This window comes from Tenrec ecaudatus, chromosome 4 (assembly GCF_050624435.1).
Source record: "Tenrec ecaudatus isolate mTenEca1 chromosome 4, mTenEca1.hap1, whole genome shotgun sequence".
In the NCBI taxonomy this organism is placed as follows: Eukaryota; Metazoa; Chordata; class Mammalia; order Afrosoricida; family Tenrecidae; genus Tenrec; species Tenrec ecaudatus.
The window spans coordinates 202753395-202773468 of NC_134533.1; the positions used below are offsets into that span (position 1 = coordinate 202753395).

The 20074-nt window shown below is 59.6% G+C and overlaps 1 protein-coding gene across 1 annotated transcript; it reads right to left on the bottom strand.

Annotated features, from left to right (window-relative positions):
- Positions 1-4999: 4999 nt before the first annotated feature.
- On the bottom strand, positions 5000-19089 carry MST1R (macrophage stimulating 1 receptor). The gene is made up of 20 exons (XM_075547390.1): positions 17368-19089; positions 13944-14132; positions 13728-13856; positions 13440-13610; positions 12970-13130; positions 12293-12458; positions 12065-12201; positions 11449-11610; positions 11259-11352; positions 10889-11098; positions 10629-10775; positions 10379-10544; positions 10113-10214; positions 9832-10038; positions 9431-9511; positions 9109-9290; positions 8907-9016; positions 8459-8624; positions 7970-8106; positions 5000-5763 (listed from the first exon to the last, which is right to left on the bottom strand). The coding sequence occupies exons 1-20, from the start codon at positions 18676-18678 to the stop codon at positions 5502-5504; spliced, it is 4290 nt and encodes a 1429-aa protein (XP_075403505.1). The 5' UTR covers positions 18679-19089; the 3' UTR covers positions 5000-5501.
- Positions 19090-20074: the final 985 nt, after the last annotated feature.

Below are 20074 nucleotides of genomic sequence, written 5' to 3' on the forward strand. Positions count from 1 at the left end.
TCATTCTCTCCAGCCCTCCTCCAGGGTCCTATCCCAGTGACCTGTAAAGCTTAGACCTGCTTCCCATTCGCCACAGGCAGCACTAGGCTGTGAACGAGCGAGAGGGTTCCCACTTCTCCCTGACCTCAGAGGAAGGGCAGCATCAGGATGTGGGGAGCCCTCACCAGAGGGGACCTATGGGGCGAGTATGGGACGGGAAGAGCCGACCCCAACCATGTCTCAAGGATGTAGCTTCCCATTTCTAAACCCAGGGAAATTTAAATAACAGATGTTTAAACATCCTTCCCTGCAAGCCGGCAGTGCAGTGACCGCTCTGCTGTGATGTGCTACAGCTTAAAAATAGCCCACAATGAACGGCTCTGAGCCCCAGTTGACTCAAACTTACGTAACCCTGCGTGAAAGATGGCCAGCCGCAGCAGCACAGAGGGAGGGCAGCAGCACAGCCGCCCTGACTGCTGCCCACAGCGGACGGACGGACTTAGGGGCTGGACAAGCACCTCACCCTCCCTGAGAACAGGTCCTCCAGGAGGCAGTAAGCTCATGCAGCTGTGAGCAGAGACCTCTAGCCATGCGGGCAGAGGGGATGGGCCAGCAGCTGCCCTTTTTCAGCGCCCCTGCAGGACCTAGGCCTGGTTAGTTGGTAGAGAGCTGACAAAAGCCCATGTGGGCAGGGTAACCAGAGCTGCCCAAAGGACTCCAGTCCCCACTTAAAAGAGCACTCCCCAGCAGGGATGATGCCGGGCTACAGCAGCCACAACTGTGGAACCCAGGGGCCCAGCCACAACACCCCTGAAGGTCGGTGCACTGGCTCAGAAGCTGAGAGCTGTGACCTAGGCCACAGCAGTAGCATTGAGTCCCTGCCTGCCCTGATGTGTCCCCCAGATCCCAAGTACCCAGCCTCCAAGGCCACAGTGTGCAAGTAGCGAGCCAGCCGCACAGGGAGCAGAGAGGCAAGGGGACTGCTGGCACTGGGGGCCTGTGCTGCTCCCCATGCTGAGCCCCCAGAGATTCAGCTTGCTCCCACTTCTTCCACCACCTGAGTTCACAATCAGTGTCGCTTGCGCTTGGCCTGGAGAACTGTGGGACCAGAAAGGGCCAAATAAGGAGAGCTGTCTTGCCACCTGCCTAGCAAAGGGCCGGCCATTGGAACTTCTCCTTCTCTTCCCAGCCCAGGGCTGGCAGATGGGTGGAGCAGAGAGTGTGTGTGTGTGTGTGTGTGTGTGTGTGTTGGGGTGTGCGAGAGGGGTGCAGGAGGTTATGGAGTGGCAGAAACCCAGCATTGGCCCTCATCCTCCCAAGAGGGGGGCATGCAGCTAGCACTCCGGCTTGGACCCATGTGCTTCCTCCCGAGGGCTGACTGTCCCTTCTCTCTCCCCAGGATAGCACACCCTGTGGGATACAGAAAGGTTTTTCCCCAGGTTGTTTCCCATACTGTATACCCAGTGGAGGACCTGCTTGCTGGCACATCCTGAGGTCAGCTGCTTAGAGGTCATCTCCCTGAGGGCATCAGCCATCTAGAGTAGTCATAAGCTATGGTCTTCCCACACCCTGCTGATAAGGATAGTGGATTGTTGCCCAGAGACAAAGTCAAGGAGGATCCAGGTTAGGCTGCCATCTTGAATCTAGGATCCACCCATCTTGTCACATGTGTACCCCTAGTCCCTCCCCTTCCTATTGCATGTACACCCCTACCTCACCCCCTTCCTGTCACGCATATGCCTCTGGGACAGCCCCTTCCTGTTCCGTATGTGGTTACCTGTAATCAGGGCGGCTTGCACGCCCCCAAGAGCATCTAAAGCCTTGGTTAAAAATACATTCTCTCTCTCTTCTTGAACCTGGCTGCCGCGATCATGGCCATCCCAGAGGCGAGCATGCTACCATGAAATGTGTCTGACTCCTTTATCTGAATCTCTCCCCTATCCCTCCTATTCTTTATGACTTTACTATATCTATATCTATATAAAATAGCCGTACAATTGGGCCTACGGATTTGGCGGTTGTCAAAGGTTGGTTTACTCTGACAAGTCCCCACAGCCCCTGATGATCTGACACTGGGTGGAGCCACCTGGGACCAGGAACAGAGGCTGCAAGAGACCTTGAGGAAGCTCAGGGAGGAGCTGGTTTCCTATAGCCCCCAAACCCCAGGTTCACCTGCCTCAGCTCCAAGTAAGAGCGGCTCTCTTCTTCTGAGCCTCTGCATCTTTACGGGCAAGGCTGACCTGGTCTGTCTTCTGGGTTTTATACACTGACCTTGTAGTCAACAGTCCGACACTTATCCCTTTAAGAGAGGCTGGGGGTTTGTGTCCTTGTTTTGGAATGGGCTAGTGGGCACACACGGCAGGGAGCACTGTGGTTGGTGATAATGTCCAAGGGTGCCAGGCTGAGGTGGCTAGAATCCACGCGTACCACACCTATAACCGAGAGTACTAGCTGCCTGACTTTGGGCCAAGGAAGGGTCAAGCAGGGTGGCTGAGCTCCTTAGACAACCCAGACCCAGTCACGCAGAGAGCCACAGCAGCCAAAGGAAAGCGTGGTGGCCACCGATCCTCTCCTGGCACCTGTGCTCACCGGGCTAGAAACCCTGACAGCTGGAGTACACCCCAAAAGAGAGCTTAGCGGCCCTGCTGTGGAAGGCTGGGGGTGCATCAGAGCCACCCCCTCCCCCAGGCCCTGGGGAACTGCCCTCCCATTCTGGGTAAGGCTCCTCCTCCAGGCTCTTCAGGGAGGGGAGGTCTGCAGTCCAGTGTTCCTTGTGGGTTGCAGGCTAGGTGACAGGGGCTCATTGCTCCGTGACCCACTCCTCCCAGGCAGGTGCTAAGTGTGAAAGACGCAGCTCAGCCATTTCCAGCAGCTCCTTCCCCACCCACTGCCAGCAGACAGCCGGCCCTGCTCCCTCCTGGATGGTGAAGGCAGTTAGCTCAGGGAACGGACTTTGCTGAAGCCACTGTCCCAGGACAGAACCAGGGTTTAGGAACAGGCATGCCCCTTGTTGACCCCTGGGAAGCCTTGGGATCCCTGGGAAAACTGTCAAAAGGGTGAGGAAATCCAGACGGGGGCGCCGTAGTCGCCTTCAAAGGGAGAGAGTCTGCCCGTGCATGGCCTCCAGGTGCCAGACAACGGTGACACCAGTGGGCAATCAGGCGGCTGTGAGTCATTGGTGCTTCCTAGGTGCTGGGCCCCTAACCTGGCCTCCCCCTTGGCCTTCACTGGGGCTACCTGCTTGTGGTACCTGTTCTCCACAGCTCATGGAGGCAGGCCAGACTCCCAAGCCTCTGTGTATCCCACCTCCACCCTGAAGGCACACCTAAGTCTACCATGGCCGCCCCCCCGGGAGGCATCCTTCCCGGCAGGCACCAGCTGCTCATGCTTGGGGCCTACCCAACTTCTCTCTGGGAGGGGTGGCCCAGCCTTCACCAGCCCTGGAAGTCACCCAGAAACCTTTGGATCCTCTCAGACACTGCCCCTGAACATGCCCCTCCCTCCCCGCCCTCTCTGGCAGTTTTGTCAGAAACCTGAAGCTCTTCTGACACTCCAGGTCAAGTGGGGGGCGGGGGGACCAGCAGGCAGCTCTGAGTTGGGGAGCTTAGTGCCCCGAGGGCTGTAGCCATCCCCAGGGAAGCGGAGCAGCTGTCCCATGATCCAGAAACCCAGGTGTGGCCTAACTGGAACCCCTCCCAGGAGAGTCCTGGCCCCTGGAGGCCCTCAACCCAGAAACAGGCACAGAGCTTCACCTTCTGGCTGCATGGATGGCACCCTGCTGAGCTCTCCTTCTCTGGGCCCCCACTTCCCCCCACCCCCCACTATCCTAAGATCCCCCTCCTCTCCTGCCCTTTCTTGTGAACAGGTGAGCCACAGAGTCTCAGAGGGGGTAGGACCCTTGTCTCTCTTCAGAGAGGTCCCTGGGTGCCCCCAGGAGCGGGTAGGGATGTGGACTGCAAGAAGGGAGAGAGGGGGCAGTCTTTTTCAATGGGGAGCGGGGGCGCGTGGGGCATGGCTGTGTGTGTGTGTGTGTGTGTGTGTGTGTGTGTGTGTGTAGGCGGGGAATATCCCAGGACACTTTGCCCACCTCTCAGCCTCAGTCAGGGGTGATACAACTGTCTGCTCCCTCCCCACATAGGGACAGGGGACAATGGCCAAGACTGCAGGCCCACAGCCTCCTCTGTGCCCACCCTGAGTGGACATCAGGAGTAGCAGCAACCTAGTGGACAGATGGTCTGTCCACTTCCAGCTCCCAGGCCCCTGATCTTAGCATTCCTGCCCTCAAGCAGAAGACTCCCCCCACTGAGCCTCATAAGGACCTGCCTGCCTCAGGGTCCCCAAGGTTGGACTTCTCTTCAGCCTGGGGTGACAGAGTGGGCAGCCAGGATGGAGAGAGACTCCCGCTCAGCTCCTGCCCCAATCCCACCGGCTCTTTCACGACAGTGGTACAGAGCTATGAGGAAGGGCCTCCCCACTCTGGGTGAGCTGAGGTCTCCAAGCGGGTGGAATGGAGGCACAGGGCTTCTGAGCAGGGAGAGGAAGCCCTGTCATCCCAGATACCCACAGCCACTCCCCTCCCAGCTTGGGGACGCCGTGGGAAGAGAAGCTGCCCTCCTCCTCCGGTGGGGCCTGCACTTCGCCATCCCCCCTACGCCCCCCCAAACAGCTATTGTGCAGTGGCCTTGGCGACTATAAATAGCCCGGGCAGTCGGCACCTTGCAGTTGGCGCCTTGAAAGTGTGGGGCTGAGGCTTCACTGCGGGCTTGTCTCTCAAGGCTGCGAGGGCAATGCTGGCAGAGTTGGGGGTGGGTGCGGGGGGAGAGCAGGGGTGCGGCTGCAGTGGAGCTACAGAGGGTCTAGCACCTTGGGAAGGGGGGCAGGAAGGGCTAGGCTGCAGGATGCCTGGGGGCTCCACTCATCCCCTTTAGTCCTAGATGCTGGGCTTGTCCCCCTTCCTAGGAACCTTCTTGCCCAACCCCACCTGGTTACAGCCTCGGGGTCTTTCCATGCACTGCTCATTTGGCCCCCAAAGGCTCCTGCAACTTTGAGCCTGGGGGTTCTTTGGCCCCAGCCTTCAGACCTGAGGCCAAACATCACAACCTGGGTGGGGGGCTTCTCTCTCCTCACCATCTAAGGCAGTCCCCCCTGCCCTCAAAAGCAGCCCCCTGTCTTTTTCTCACAGAGCGTTTACTAGTTAGTACTTAAATATTCATTTGCACATTTGCTGCTCCCACAGCCCGTGTGCGTGAGGTCACTGAGTCTATTGAGTCCCCCCAAGTCCAGAGAGCCAGGCACCTAGCAGGCACAGGCTTCATCCATGCCGCTCCCACGAAGGATCCTCCCACTTCCTCCCTCTGTGGGGTGAGTGGCCAGATCGGATGTGCTGCGCCCACGCCCTACCTTTCCTGGAGGTCAAGGCCAGAGCCATTAGGCCCTCCCTCCAACCTGACATGCCCCAGGACGACTTGGGCATAGGTGGCAAGCATTAGGCCGGTCCATCCTCCGGAGGCCCAGAGCTGTGGCTATGTGAGCGGCAGAGGCTCTGAGAGGGGGCGGGGTTGGCCAGCACTCCTACACACGGAAGGGGGCGGGGCTGGCCGCTGCTCCACGGGTGGGGTCACCCCCTCTGCTGCGCCAGGGCCCAGGTTCACGTAGGTTGCAGGCAGCTGCACATAGTGGTCCCCACACAGTGTGGCCGCCACAGACTCCACCTCCTGCACCAGTACCCCAAAGGTGGGTCGCACCCCTGGCTCTGTGGCCCAGCAACGCTGCATGATCGAGTACCTGCAGGAGGACAGGGGGTGTCAGGGGCAAGGAAACGCTGTGCCTAAGGCCTCCTCCTGACTGTCCACTGACTGTTAAGACCCCTGGCTCAGGAAAACCAGCGCAGAGCTCAGGTGACAGGGTCTGGTGGCCAGAGCAGCTCTGCGTGACACCAGGAGGGCTGTTTGAGTCCTGCTTCTCCACCTGAATTGGTGGGGGGCGATGGGGGTGGTGTTAAGCCTGGGTTATGTAACCCTAAGCACATTCCCTAACCTCGAGGAGCCTCCTAGTCTTCCTCTGCACCCAGGGGTATGGGGGCATAAGGTGAGGGGCCTGTGAAATGCTCAGCCAAGGTGGCATGAGGTACCTTCCAGCCAAATTGCCTGAACCCTGCAAAAACGGGGATTGAAAGTCCTGAGAGTGATCTGTGGGCAGCAGCAGCGGTGCCCCCCCCCCACGCACACACACACATGGCTCTCTCTGGGTTTGGTCCAATGCCCACTCCATTCTCTTAGTGATGTCATCCCTGCCTTCAAGAACATTCTAAGTGCCTGTTGTAGTTACATCATCTGGTGTCAATTTGAGAGGATTAAGAGTGAAGGGGTGGAGTGTAGCCTGTCCATCAGGTGGCAGCTTGATGACTTCATTTGGAAGTGTTGAGGGAAATAGCTCGTTGGAGGCTGGACACAGGCTCACTCCCTGGGAGACGTTGCAGTTGACAAGACACGTGGAGCTAAGCTAGTGCCCTGAGTTAGAGCAGCCATGTGGAGACCCCTGCCAGCACTGAGATGCTTACAACACCACTGGATCCACAAGACTTTCCCACCCACTGGCCTGTGATCATCCTGCATTGGACATCATTGCATGTGTTGTGTGAGTCTGAAGAGGACTTTGGGATGTTTTCTTAATGTCCAATTACTCTTTATATAAAGCTCTTTTATACACATATGAGTGTCTATGAATTTGTTTCTCTAATCTACCCAGACTCAGTGCCCTACACGCAGCGTCTCATGTGATTCTCGGCCTTCCAGGGGGAGCTTCTGCTGTTACCCTCTCTGACATCCAGAGAAGGGCAGTGGGCTTGTTCAGGCGACGCAGACCCTGTGCCACGCCACCGGTATTCTGTCTCCTCCTCCCTGTGGCGGGGAGTGCTGCCTTCCCCTGGCTCTCGACTGAGGTCCTCTCTGAGAAGCTCCTGAGTTCACACCTCTTCTCTGGGGGTGGTCAAGGGCAGTGTGGAGGCTTGATGTAAGGAAACACTGCAGGGCTGGGCCAGCCCAAGAAATCCCCCGTGGGATGGGCTGCAGCCCCTGGTGCATCTGAGCGGCATCCCTGCCACCCTCTGCTGGTCCTGCTTCCCTCGCCAGCCATGGTGTCTGATCTGAGCTCAGGGTGGCCCCACATGAGACAGCGGAGAGCTGCCCACAGAGTGTCTCTGGCTGTGATCGCTACAGAGGCAGCATTGCTTTGCTCTGTGGAGCTGCTGGGCAGGTTCGAATCATCAGCCTTTCCCTTAGCAGCCGAACACAAGCCAGAACCTACCGGTCAGCTCCCTGCACACAGGCCTTGGCCTTGGAGTCTATTTCAGGGAGCCTGAACTGGCCCTGGGCAGGCAGAGAGAAGCGGTGAGTCAGAAAGCTCAAACATAAGGCAGGCAGGACCGAAAAGCAAGGGCACCCACGCTTGGCGTAGAGCTCAGCCTGAGACAGGTGCCACCAACCACTGTCACCTGTGTCCCGGTTGTCCCTGTTCTGACAACTAAGACCCGGCCGCCATGGAGGCTCACAGGCTGCTTAGGAAGCTACAGCTCGGGACCAAGCCCCGCCCTGGGGAAGCAGTCACCGCATAGCAACCACCACTCCTCCAGGAAGAGGGAACTGGAAACTACAGCCGGTGAAAACAATTTGATCTACAGACAAGGAGGGGGCTGGTGTGGGAGCTGATGGGAGCCTCCCTTGAAGTGGGGCGGAAAAGTGGGGAGACAGCCTGCTCCTTGGCAGGGCTGAGGATAGCGGAGTGCTGGAAAATTGAATCAGTGGCCTCAGCCCAGCCTTGGAGTTGGGGATGCAGTTACCATGGCAACCACGGGGGCATCCCAGCAGCCTGCCTTGAATGGGGATGGGAACTAGGAGCTGACAGATGAGGAACCTGAGGACCAGCGAGAGAGGGCTGCCCCCAGGGTCTGACCAGGATCTCTTGCCCGCCCCTGCCCCTCCCTGGTACTCACAGGGCATCAGGGCAGTACTCAGGCTGCGGCAGGCGCCGACCCTGAGCCAGGAAGTAAGTAAGGTCAAAGGGGTCGATGTGCGGGTATGGCGGGGCGCCCCGTGTCAGCAGCTCCCACAGTAACACGCCAAACGACCACTGTAGGGAAGGGGAGACAAGTTTGAGGGCAGGCAGGTGGGTGAGTCCCTATGTCCTCTACCTCCCAGAGGAAAGTATGGGGGGCACCCACCTCCCCCTCCGAACACGTTCTCCTTGATACCTCGCAAGCATCTCCCCTCAGTCTCTTCCCACCACTTCAACTTTAGGTCACTTTTCGGGGGAAGACATTTGAGTAGGGACTAGTAGGAGCTACACCGTCCCCAAGAAGCCCATGAGATGTAGGCTGGAATTACAGTCCACCTCCCACCCACGCGGAAGTAGCGGAGGGGCAGCTCATGCAGCCCCCGCAGGCACTGAAGTCACTGCAAACATGGACTAGGACGGGCCTCACCACGTCGGACTTGGTGGTGAACTTATAGGTCTGTAGGCTCTCCAGTGCCATCCACTTGACTGGCAGGCGAGCGTGGGGGTGCTGCTGGACACTGTAGTACTCCTTGTCCAGGGTGCCCCGGGTCATCCCAAAGTCAGCCACCTTGACTGTGAAAGACTTGTCCAGCCTAGGAGCAGGGGGGTGGAGGGAGCCACACTCAGGACCGGCCCATCAGGTCCTGGACCAACCTGGTCCAGCATCTCCATCACCTCCCATGCTGAGGGCCCAGCCTCCACGTGCACTGGGCAGGGAGAAAACAGAGGACCAGTGATGGAGGAAGGAGGCATGCCCAGTGCTGCCCAGCAATAGCCGGGGCTGGAGGGTGGGCCCTTCCTGAGATGCTCCTGGACAGCCGCACCCGCTGGGGTCCTCGTGCCCATGCCTCAGCCCAGGTGTTCTGGCCCCTCACATGCAGTTCCGGGCAGCCAGGTCCCTGTGCACGAACTTCTTCCCCGCCAGATACTCCATGCCCCGGGCCACTTGCAGACCAAAGCCAATGAGGTCCTTCACGGTGGGGTTCTGCAAACACAGCAGGTAGGACAGAGTAGCTCCAGCCCCAAAGGTGACCGAAACCCTCCCCCTACCCCAGGGCCAGCTGAGCAAGAACTGACCCGCTGAGGGGAGCGTATGAACTGGCGCAGGTCTCCGTGGCACATGTAGGGCAGCAGCACCCGGGGCATGCCCGCAGGGGGCAGCACGATGCCGATGAGGGACAGCACATGCGGGTGGTGCAGGCCACTCATGAGCAGCCCCTCTCGCAGGAAGGCCTCCACTTCCTGCACCTCGGTGATGCCTGTGGGGCAGAGCGGCGGGGTGAGGCCCAGAGCAGGGAGGGAGAAACGAGGTCTCCGGCTCAGGGTGGCTGGGTTACAAGGGACCCTGCTTCCAGCCTGAGGCTCCTTCCCTGACTTTCCCAGTCCCTGGCCCACTCACGGCTCAGTGACTTGATGGCACAGTGGATTCGGTTCTGGGCTGGATCTATGTATTCTCCGTGGTAGACAACTCCAAAGTGGCCTGGTGATGGGGGGAGGTGGTCAGCACAGAACTCACCCGATGCCCTTTCCCTGGTAACCAGACGTGAAAAACCTGCAGTAGCCATGTATCTGACAGCAGAGCCTGCAGCCTTCCCGTGCCCGCCAGACCCCACCACATACAGAGCTGTTCTAAGCCTGACTTCAAAGCTGAGCTCATGGAGACTCCCCAGAGGTTACGCGGCATCTCCAAGATCCCGTGGGATGATGAGAGGAGTCAAGGCCAGCCCAATTGTGCCCCAAGCCTGCGTCATCGAGGACCTCCACCTCTGTCCCGACTCAGCCCAGCCTGGCCCCCCACACCTCTGCCAATGACTTGGTCACTGTGGGTGACCACTCGCTCGAAGGGAATCAGCACGTCCTTGACCTCCGCCAGGAGCGTGGAGTCTAGGTCCTGGAGCTGGATGGACTTGGTCTGCAGCAGTGGAGCGTGGGGCTCGTCCCTGTCATCTGAGAAGGATCCTCTGTGGATCCGGGTGGTAGGATCCAGACCCCCAGTGTCAGGGGGTTCTGTGGAAGGAGGGGAGTGAGGAGCTTGGAGTGGACAGGGGGTGGCCCCACTTCTAGCCCCTCCACTGTCTTACCAAGGTGACTTCTGTAGTCGGAGCCTGAGCGCAGCAGGCGCAGTGGGATGGCGCCAGAGGTCCGGTCCAGGGATGCCAGGTCATCCAGGTTGGGAGAAAGGGCTGCAGACGGATGGCTCCAGTGGGTCGGCCTCTTGTAGCCCATGCCCATTCCCACTCCCGAGGTAGGAGCAGACTCCAAAGCCCAAGCAGAGTGAGGGCGCAGGGATTTGGAGGTGCTACTCGTGGATAGCTGGGACCCAGTCAGGGTTGTGTGGGAGGCTCACCTTGCTGTTTCTTCCGCCGCCGGTAGTTGAAGAACAAAGCGAGGGCCACTAGAGCCACAAACAGGATCAAGACCATCAGGAACCCGAGGAGTATGCCCTTCAGGAATCCCTCTGGGCCTCGCCGCATCACCTTGCCCAGGTCATGACACACGCTGTCCACACAGACCTGGGGGCAAGCCATGGCTCAGGCCTGGGACCCATGCTCTGGATTGACCTGAGTCGCCCGTGGAAGGCCAGCTGGGCTGCCTACCTGGAGTGGGGCGCCTGTCTCGCCAAGCTCCAGGGAAGGGGACAGGGGACAGATGACCACGTCCCCCCGGAACTCATGCTGGCAGGTCTTACCGCCCACGGTCACATTCACACTCACGCAGTCGGCCACAGCGGCCAGTCCAATATACTGCAGAGACAAGCGTGAGATGGTCAGGTGGCCTGTCTCTCTGAGGGGGTGGGTGGGCTTCAGCTCTACCCCCTGCCCCCAAAGCCCACTCCCCAACCATCTTCCACCCCTACCTGGAACTTGATGGCGTGCTCCCCAGAATTCAGCAGGGCTGGGTCAGCACTGGGGGCTAAGGGTGGGGGCAGGAAGCGGAAGCCCGGCAGCGTAAAGCTGGCAGCTCCATCCCCTCGAGCACTCAGGTTCCCGGTCACCCCCTCCTGGGAGCTTCTGAGCACGTGTGGGGGCAGGTAGCACCTCTGCTGCTCCGGGAGCTGCTTCTCACACTGCCGGGGCCCACAGAACAGAGGTTCACTAGCCGCCCCTTTCTGATTGCCCACCTGTTTCCCCCCAGCCCCGCGTGGGGTGGGGCAACGGTGCCAGAGACTGGTTGGGGCTTTCTCCCCCTGGGCCAGGGCCCAGCCTGTGCTGCACATGTCCACTCACCCTGCTCTCCACTGCCCCAAGATCATCACGGAATGATAGTGTTAAGTGCCACGCTGACGTCAGGTGCTGGCCACGGACTGTGACATGGGAGCCTCTGTTGGAGAGGGCAGAGTGGTAGGCTTGGGGAGCCTTCAGAGGCTGGGTTCTCTCAGCCCTTAGAAGCCAGGGTGGGCAGGGAAGGGGCACTTACGTGAAGCCACAGTTGGGGCTGATGCCTAAAATAACAGGGTCTTCCAGGTAGTGGAAGATCCAGGAGCCTGGCACCTCAGCACCCCCCACCTGCAGGCGAAGAGGAACCCTGGCCGTGGCAGCCCCAGGGGGTGTGGCACATAGAAGTTGCCCTTCGCCGACCCTGCAGAATGGGGAGTGGGCTCAGGGGCACCCTTGTGTGGTGTCCAGGCCCGTCTCTTCCAGGGCCTTGCTCACCCCTCCCAATTCCTCTGTTAGCCCCAAACCTGCCCACACCCCCATGGGTCTGCCTGAAGATGAAGGAGTGCCAGTGAGAGCCCCAAGAGAGCAGGGAGGCAGGAGGCTCCCCGTAGCCTTGACTGGAACCCAAGGGCTCTGTAATGGCTGTCTGGCCACCTGGGGCTGCATATGTGCGGGGAACCAGCTACCTCTGGACTGGCGCTCGCAGTCTGTATGGTTCTACTCTCCATACAGACAGATGCTGGGCCCTCCTCCCTCTACCGTGACCAGGATCCAGGTTTCCCCTGGTAAGAGGGGGACCCAGGTCCCCCCTGGCGAGGGTTTCCCACTGGCGAGGTCTCCCATAGCTTCCCGTCCCCTTGCTTCGTGGCACTTACTGTTGTAGCAGGCACTCGGTCCCGTTGACTAGCACAGCCCGGCTGCTGCCTGCACACAGGCCCTGGCCTTCGAGGGTGAGAAGGGTACCCCCGGCCTGTGGGCCAAACTGAGGCCTCACAGCTGTCAGCACTGGCTCCTAGCAGGGCACAGAGGCGGCTTAGCGGGAACAGGTCCTCTTCCCCAGTGCCCAGCACACCAAGAGCGCAGAAAGGGCCCAGCTGGCTCACCACAAATGAGAAGCCTGGCAACACGGAGCGGCCTTCTACCCGGAAGTGCTTGCCCGCCGTCATGTTGGCCACAGTGAGGCTGACGTTGGCAGGCCCGACTGCCTGCCCAGCCAGGGGCTCCAGCTCACACTCAAACTCCTCTATAAAGTCATGCCCAGACACTGGCCTGGAGTATAGGGGGAACCGTGAGGTCAGCCTAGATGTGTCATTGCCACGGTCACAGGCCTCTCTGGGCCTGAGGATGATCTCTCCCACACCGTCTCTTCCCAGGTAAAAGTCAAACCAAATGCACTGTCAGCAAGTCGGTGCTGGCTCAGAGCAACCTTACCAGACGGGGTAGGACCACCCCTTAGTTTCCGAGCTTGTGACTCTTTGCGGGAGTAGAGAGCCATGTCTGTCTCCCGAGAAGTCACTGATGCCCCTGGGGTAGGTGGGACCGAATTGGGTCAGGGAACATCCTTGCCTGGGTCCGTGACTCAACAGATAGACAGGGCACATGCCAGCCCAGAAAGGGGCAGAGATGCCTCTCCAGACACACAGAGTTAGAGCCACCATGGACCTGCAGCTCTATCTGCCCTCTCCCACCCCCACCCAAGACACACACGGAACAGGGTCTCACAGGGAAGGGGTTACCTAGATGTCCTGACAGGGAGACCAGGACAGGGAAGAGGTTGTACCTGAAGTTTGAGGTGTCCTTGGGCAGCAGCCGGCATGGACTCTGGCCCACAATGACCTGGTGGGTGCCCTTAGGCACCGAGTCAGCAGGGCGCAGGTGGAAAGTGGAGCCACATAGTGTCAACCTGGTGCTGCCCCTTCTGGGTCCACTATGGGGATGGAACTGAGGGGAGGGGCAGAGCCTGGGTCCTTGTGCAGACCTGCGTTCGCCCAGCCCTGCCCGGCTGGCCCCAAAGTCTCCTGCCCGACTCTGTGCGCCCCCTACACTCTAACCTCTCTGGGCTACTCAAACCCGCAAGCACTTTCCTGACCCCAAGTATCTGCACGTGTAATTCCCTCTGCCGAGAATGCCCTCCTCCTAGATAGTGAGAACCCCCTGGGCCTGAAGAAGGTTGTGGTGAAGACCTGCCAACCCCCACCCTAAGTCTGGCCCTTACCTGTAGCGCCCTTACCTGTGCCCGAGAAAGCATACCTCAGTGAGCTCAGGTGGACAGCGGTCTTGTTGCCAAGAGTCAGGACACTCCTGTTGTCGGCCACACAGGCTCCCACACCAGCCACAAGCCATATAGCGCCCAGCCCGCAAGCAACGCCCACAGGTGAGGAAGTGGCGGCAGCCAGGGCCCTGGATGGGCACCTGGAAGACCTTGGGTGGCAGATGGGTGACTCAGGGGTGGTCTCATGGATTCTCTGACCCCACTCCAAGTCAGGATGGTGGAACCTGGCAGCCCTGGCCCCAGGCCCTGACCCAGGCCCACCTCACCTGGTCCCCAGAGGCAAAGAGCAGGTCATCCCCAAAGCGACTGATGTCCCGCTGCACGGGCTGCCCGTTGCTTCCCAGGGAGAAGTTGGACACATACAGCAGGTAGTTGAGAGATCTGGCCAGCTCCACCTGGACAGGTTAGCTGTGAGCGAGTGACATGGGGATGGGGGTGGGGACTCAGATCTAGGAGGCAGTGGGCAAGAGGGATTCACTCACCTGTAGGACGCGTCCTTCGGCGGTGCCCATGTGGGCCACGGTGACGTTCCCCAGGCGTGTCACGTGCAGTGCGGTCACCTGTACCTCTTCCAGCAGCCCGTTGAAGAGGTCCACGCGCGAGATGCTGCTGCTGACCAGCAGGGGGAAGTAGTAGCAGCTGATGTTGGGGTTGGGGGCCACCAGGCCAGGCTGGGGAGAGCCAAGAAGGGGGTCAAGGCTTGGTTGGACGCACTAACCTTTTGGGGCCTCTGTCAGTGACCCCAGTTGCCCAAGACGCCCAGTTTGATGGAAGCCCACAGCCTGCCAGCCTCCTCCCTCTACTCATAGTTCTTACAGGAAGCAGCGGGAGGGGAGGAGAGTTGGCTAGAAAGCTGGCTGCTCTCACCTGCCCTGTCCTTCCTGATAAAGTGACTGGGCCTTACCACCACTTTGTAGAGAGGTCTAGGTACTGGTTTCAGGCCTCAGAGCCCCTCCAAAGAGGAGCCAGGTTTTTTGAAGTCTGAGCTCTAACCAGAGTCCTCTTGTGGTCTCTGCTGGTTCTGCCCTGCCCCTCTGTGTGCACGCCAGCAAGCCTGACACTCTGCCAGGCCTGTCTTTCCTGGCTGCACAAGGGGCTGGATTCTAGGTGAATTGGCCAGTCCTGCCGGTGACAGCATCCCTCTCCCTGAGATTCCAGAGGTCTCCTTGAACCCCAGATCATTCCCTGGACCTCTTTCAGGGTATAGAAGATATCAACAGAGGCCCAAGGGCCTGGCCACCAGGAGACACTCCCTTCAGGACTGTGGAAGTTGCTGGGAAACTAGGAAGTCAGGCTGAGTACCAGAGAGAGGTGCTCCAACCAGCTAACTTGCTGCCATCAGTCAATGTCCCCTCATAGCAAGGATAGAGCGGCGCAAAAGGCTAAGTGCTGGCTCAAAGGTTGGTGATTCGAACCCACCCCAAAGGGCCTTGGGAAAACAGCCTAGCTTTCCTGAAGGGTCACAGCCCTGAACACCCTACGGGGTAATTCTCTTCTGTACGCACGCACTGGTTGTCAAGAATCAGGATCGACACAGTGGTAACGGATGACAACAAGGGGACAGGGAGTGCTCAGCAGCTTCCAGGTCCAGGGTCTTCCTCAGAGCTGGGGCCTCACGGACCCCCACCAGATTAAGGGGGTCAAACCCAGTCCTGAACGCCCTGTGCTAATCAGAAGCCCCGTGGGCAGGTGCAAGCCCAGGGACCACCCTTTCACTCATGCGTTTGTGTGCACACATATACTCACACATACACACACTCCCATATACACACACACACACTCATAGACACATACACAACCCATGCACATGCATATACACACTCAGTCATACACACATACACTCACACATATTCACACTCATACACACATATTCACACTCAGTCATACACTCACACATATTCACACTCAGTCATACACTCACACATATTCACACTCACACACACGCTCACATTGGGCCTGTCACCTGGGTGACTGCAGTGGAGCTGGCATTCTGTCCTCACATGGCATGGGTGAGGGGATGGCCTCAAGCGGAAACCAGCCAGGTGTTTTCAACATGACTCAGGGAAAGGTGGGGCAGAAAAAAGGCCTCACCCTTGCCTACTTGCCCGAGGCTTGTCTGGGCCTCCTTACATCCTGGAAATACATTACTTAAGTGCCCAGTGCCCTACTCTGGTGGGTGACCCTCCCACTGGAACCCACAGAGGGAGCACTAGGGCCAGACAACCAGAGGAGGTTTGTGGTCCTGGGGGTTGTGTCTCTAGAGTCACTGAACAAAGACACTAGAGGGTTAACTCGCACGCCCCCCCCAGGGAGCTGGACAGTCTGTGGGAATTAAAGCTTAGTCTTCCTGGGGCCTGTCATGCCAGTTCTCCACTGACCTACTGATTATGAGCCAAGTCTGACTTCCCAAGAGAAAGAGCAGAAGACAGACAGGAGGCTCAGACCAGGGTCCCCATCCCCAGGGCCTCCTCCATCCATGTGGACTCAGCTGAGGGAGAGAGGCGAAAGGATTCCTCCTCCCTGCGTCTGGGTTCTCGGTCACCTCAGGGTCATCAGTGGGCGTGAGAAAGTCACAGCATGGCCCTGTGATCAGTGGCTATGGGTCAGCTCACTTAAAGACCACTTGCCCCCCATTTCCTTGCTTTAATCTGTCATGGTCTGGGGTGGAACCACTCAGTGGCTTCAAGGGAGCGGTGTTGGCTCAGAGCTTTAGGTTAGCTTCTGTGCCTGACACCGTGTCTGGAGAGAAGTTGCGGACAGTATGCTGGACAGTATCAGTCCGAGGCGGCCCAACTTCAGTAAAAGAAGCTCTAGGGCCTCCTGCCTGGTGGGCCGAGTCCAAGCAGTCCTTGCCAGGCCTTAGTTCAGTGGTTCAACCTTCCTCATGCCTCCACCTTTGAATACAGTTCCTCATGTTGTGGTGACCCCCTACCATAAAATTATTTTCGTTGCTGCTTCATAACCGTCATTTTGCTACTGTTATGAATTATCTGATATGCAGGATGCATTTTCAATGTTACAAATTGAACATAATTAAAGCATAGTGATTAATCACAAAACAATATGTCATTGTGAAGTATTTATGTGTTTGCTGATGGTCTTAGGCGACCCCTGTGAAAGGGGTGTTCGACTGCCTTATCTCATTCCCTGCACAAGCCTGGTGTGAGCCCTGTGGAACCTTCTAGAGCCAGCGTGTCTTGTAGTATACAGGCCTTCTCCCAATCTCCCCACGGAGAGCCAATGGGGCTGGGGTATGTAGTTCTAGGAAGCCTAGGCCATGAGAGCCCTAGAGTTAGCAGCCCTGCCCGCGGAGGCCCCAGGGGCTTCCAAGAACCCGGAGCCAGTCTCTTCGGAGAGTAGAGAAAAACAAGTATTCCCACAGGGAAAATGAAACTGAGTGTGCGGGAGCCGGTGACATCTGCCTGTATGTGTTATCTCTGTGTGGATGTGGGGCTATTTCCTGTGGGCACGTCGGTCCCTGACCTGGCCGTGTGGTGTGTAAGGGACTGCTTTCCCATGCGTGCATGTCCCTCTAGGTGTGTGTGGTAGGCGGGTGAGGGGGTGGAAGCCCGCCATGCTACCCAGCGTTTTCCAGCCGTGCCTGGCAGAGATCATTCTGATGCAACCCGATCCTAACACGGGAAGCCACTAGAAATATCAGCGGCCATGACAGGTGGGTGGGCCGGAGCAGGAGCAAGACAGCAAGGCTAGGCAGAGAGAGGGGCCCACTTAGCTGAAATCGGTGCCTCTATGAGGGCTTTGGTTGACACACACGTCCCCACCCCCACAGCACTAAAGAACGGAGTGGAAGAGGCTTCTCCTGGTTCAGCCCCCCACCCAGACTCTCTGAAGGTGGTCAGCCACCTGTATGCTCCTTAGAGGTGAGGGCTCCTTCCATCTGCTTACCGGGTTGGGGCACAGGCTGGGCAGCTGGAAGAAATCGAGGCCTCTGCGGAGGCCTGCGAGCACCGGGGGCCGGCAGCACCTGTCCTCACCCTGCTCAATGAGGGTGTCCAGCAGGGTGATAGGGAAGGCACAGACCACCGAGTTGGGGCCTTCCCTGGGCCCACGGTTCCTGCTCCTTCCGAAAACCCCAAACAGCACCTCCTGGCCTTCCTTGATGCTCAGCTCAATGGCTAGTTGGTAGCCCACGGGTGCCGTGTGGGCTGCCCGTAATACAGGGTAGTCCTGCCCGGCTTTGGGGGTCCCACTGCGGCGCCGGCGGCGTTTGGGCTCGAAGCTGCAGTGGAGAACCAGCTCACGGTAGTCACTCAGCTCGACCTCGGTGGCTCCTAGTCGGGCCAGGCGCGTGTGCAGGGCCCGGGGCCCGGCCTCCACGCTGGCAGGCTGCACAGTCAGGAAATACACGAAGGCTCCCGCCTGGAAGCTGTGCACGTACTGGATGCGGTAGGAGGCCAGGTATGCGGGGCGCACCGACAGGGCCACGAAGTCTGGGGCGAACCCAGTAAAGTCGGCCTTGAGACGCCGGATGGACACTGACTGCGGGCTGAAGCTGGAGCCCACGGCTGCATCCAGGGACGACGCCGCGTAGAGGTAGGAGGCCTGGCCCTGCTCCACCACGGTCACGCGGGTGCCCAACGGGCTAGCCACGCAGTCGGGGCAGTGCTCGGGCCGGTTTTGGCTCGCCGAGAAGAGGCAGGCGGGCGGCGCCAGGCGCACACCTTGCTCGCCGAACTCCAGCTCGTGCAGGTAGCAGCGGCCGTGCAGACTGGAGCCGCAGCTGATCAGCGCGGGCAGCGCCATCTCCAGCGCCAGCACCTGCGTGTCCGTGTCGCCCGGCGGGCCGTGGGGGCCGGGGCCGCAGGCAGAGCACGTCTGGCAGCCGGGGTCACCGGCGGGGCCCGTGGTGAGGCTCTGCACCGGCCGCAGGCCGGGCCCCAGCACGTGGAGGCGGTTTCGCGTGGCCACGAACACGGCTCTTCCGTCCTCGAACTCATAGGTAGCCACGGCCTGCACCCGGCCGCCGGCGGCGAAGCTGGGCACCGAGTACTCCACGTTGAAGTCGCGGGAGGCGGCGTAGGGGATTCGCGAGCACTGCCGAGGGCTCTGGCACCGGCCGGGCGCCGTCCTGGTCCCGGTCCCGGTCCCGGTCCCGGTCCCGGTCCCGGTCCCGGTGCCTGTCCCCGTCCCGGGCAGTGGCGGCGCTAGCAGCAGCAGCAGCAGCAGCCCGAAGGGTTGCAGCTGGAGGAGCGCCATGGAAGTTGGCGGGGTGCGGGCCGCTGGGCGGGGGCCGGCCAAGGGGGAGACTCCAGACTTTAGCTGCGGCCAGCATCCAGCGTCGGTCCCTAGAGCCTCCTCACGGCAGCTGGCCCCGGCCCGCCCGGGGCTCTGGTAAAGTCCAACCCGCGGGCGGGCAGAGAGGTTGAAAACAGTGCAATCGCCACCGGTTCACCTGCCGGGTTCATTAGCCGAGTTCCTACCAAAGTCTGCCCCCAGGGCGTGGGGCCCAGGCTGGCAGGACCAGGGGGCGGGGCGGGGCGGGGCGGGGCCGGGGCGGGGCCGCGGTCAAAGACCAGCCCAGCCCAGATCCTCCTCCCACCAGACTACGGCCTTGGGGAACCCGGGTCTTGTACCTTTCCTCCTTTAAGCTCAACCGCTATAGGGATGTGTACCTAGGGGTGGCCCGGTGAAAGGTGAGTAGATCTGAGCCATCCCACGCTTCGCCCTACGACCAACTAAGCGGAAGTTGGGGGATGGGGGAGGCTTGGCTAGCCCTGCACCAGTCAGGGTGTGGGCCGGGCCACAATACAGCAACGCTGCCAACTTCACAGGAGCGCTGGTGCAAGGGTGGAGTCTGAGAGGCTCACTCGTGGCTTGTAGATACCAGGTATATATGGAGGGCAGAGGGGATTACGAGGGCCCCAGTGGGCCATGGGGTTGGGCACCTCCCTTTGTGAGCCTGCCTGGGGCTGGGGTCGCTAGGATGGTGTCAGGGACTGGCTGTCCCCTGAGTGCCCTGAGCGCCAGGAGGGGATTGCTGGCCATGTGTTGGAGATGGGGGAAAGGCCTGGATGGAGGCTCAGCCTTCGCTCTGGTCCCTGGAAGCTGTACAATGGGCGATAGCAAATCATAGTACGGACTTCCAGGAGGCTCCTTCCTTCCCAGCCCTGCCCCAAGGCCTCCTCCGGGCCCCTGATATGGGCAACCCATGGACCTTGGTTGTCAGGGACCCTCTGTCCTACTCTGGAAACCTGTGGGGCCCCAGTATCCATGATGAGATAATGTAGTTCTGGGTAGGTGGCTGTGTGTATGTCTTCTCTCCATTTCCCTCACTTAATTAGCATTTAACTTGGGACAACTGTTCCTCAACCCTAGGGAGACAGCCTCAGCCTGACCTGACAGTCCCTTAAATCATCCAGACCCTGGAGGGAGGATCAGGGAGGGAGGGAAAGCCTCGCAGGGTGGCACTAGATTGAGGTTTAAGGGGTGTATTGGATGGAGGTGGGATGCGAGGAAGGTAGACCAAGATTTGACTGGGTGTAGGGAGCTGCATCTCCTCCACCCCACCACCGCCACCTGCCAGTGTTCTGGGTGTAACACCACCTGTTCAAGGCCCTTTCCACTTCTGGTGACACCTAGTGATGAAGTCGTT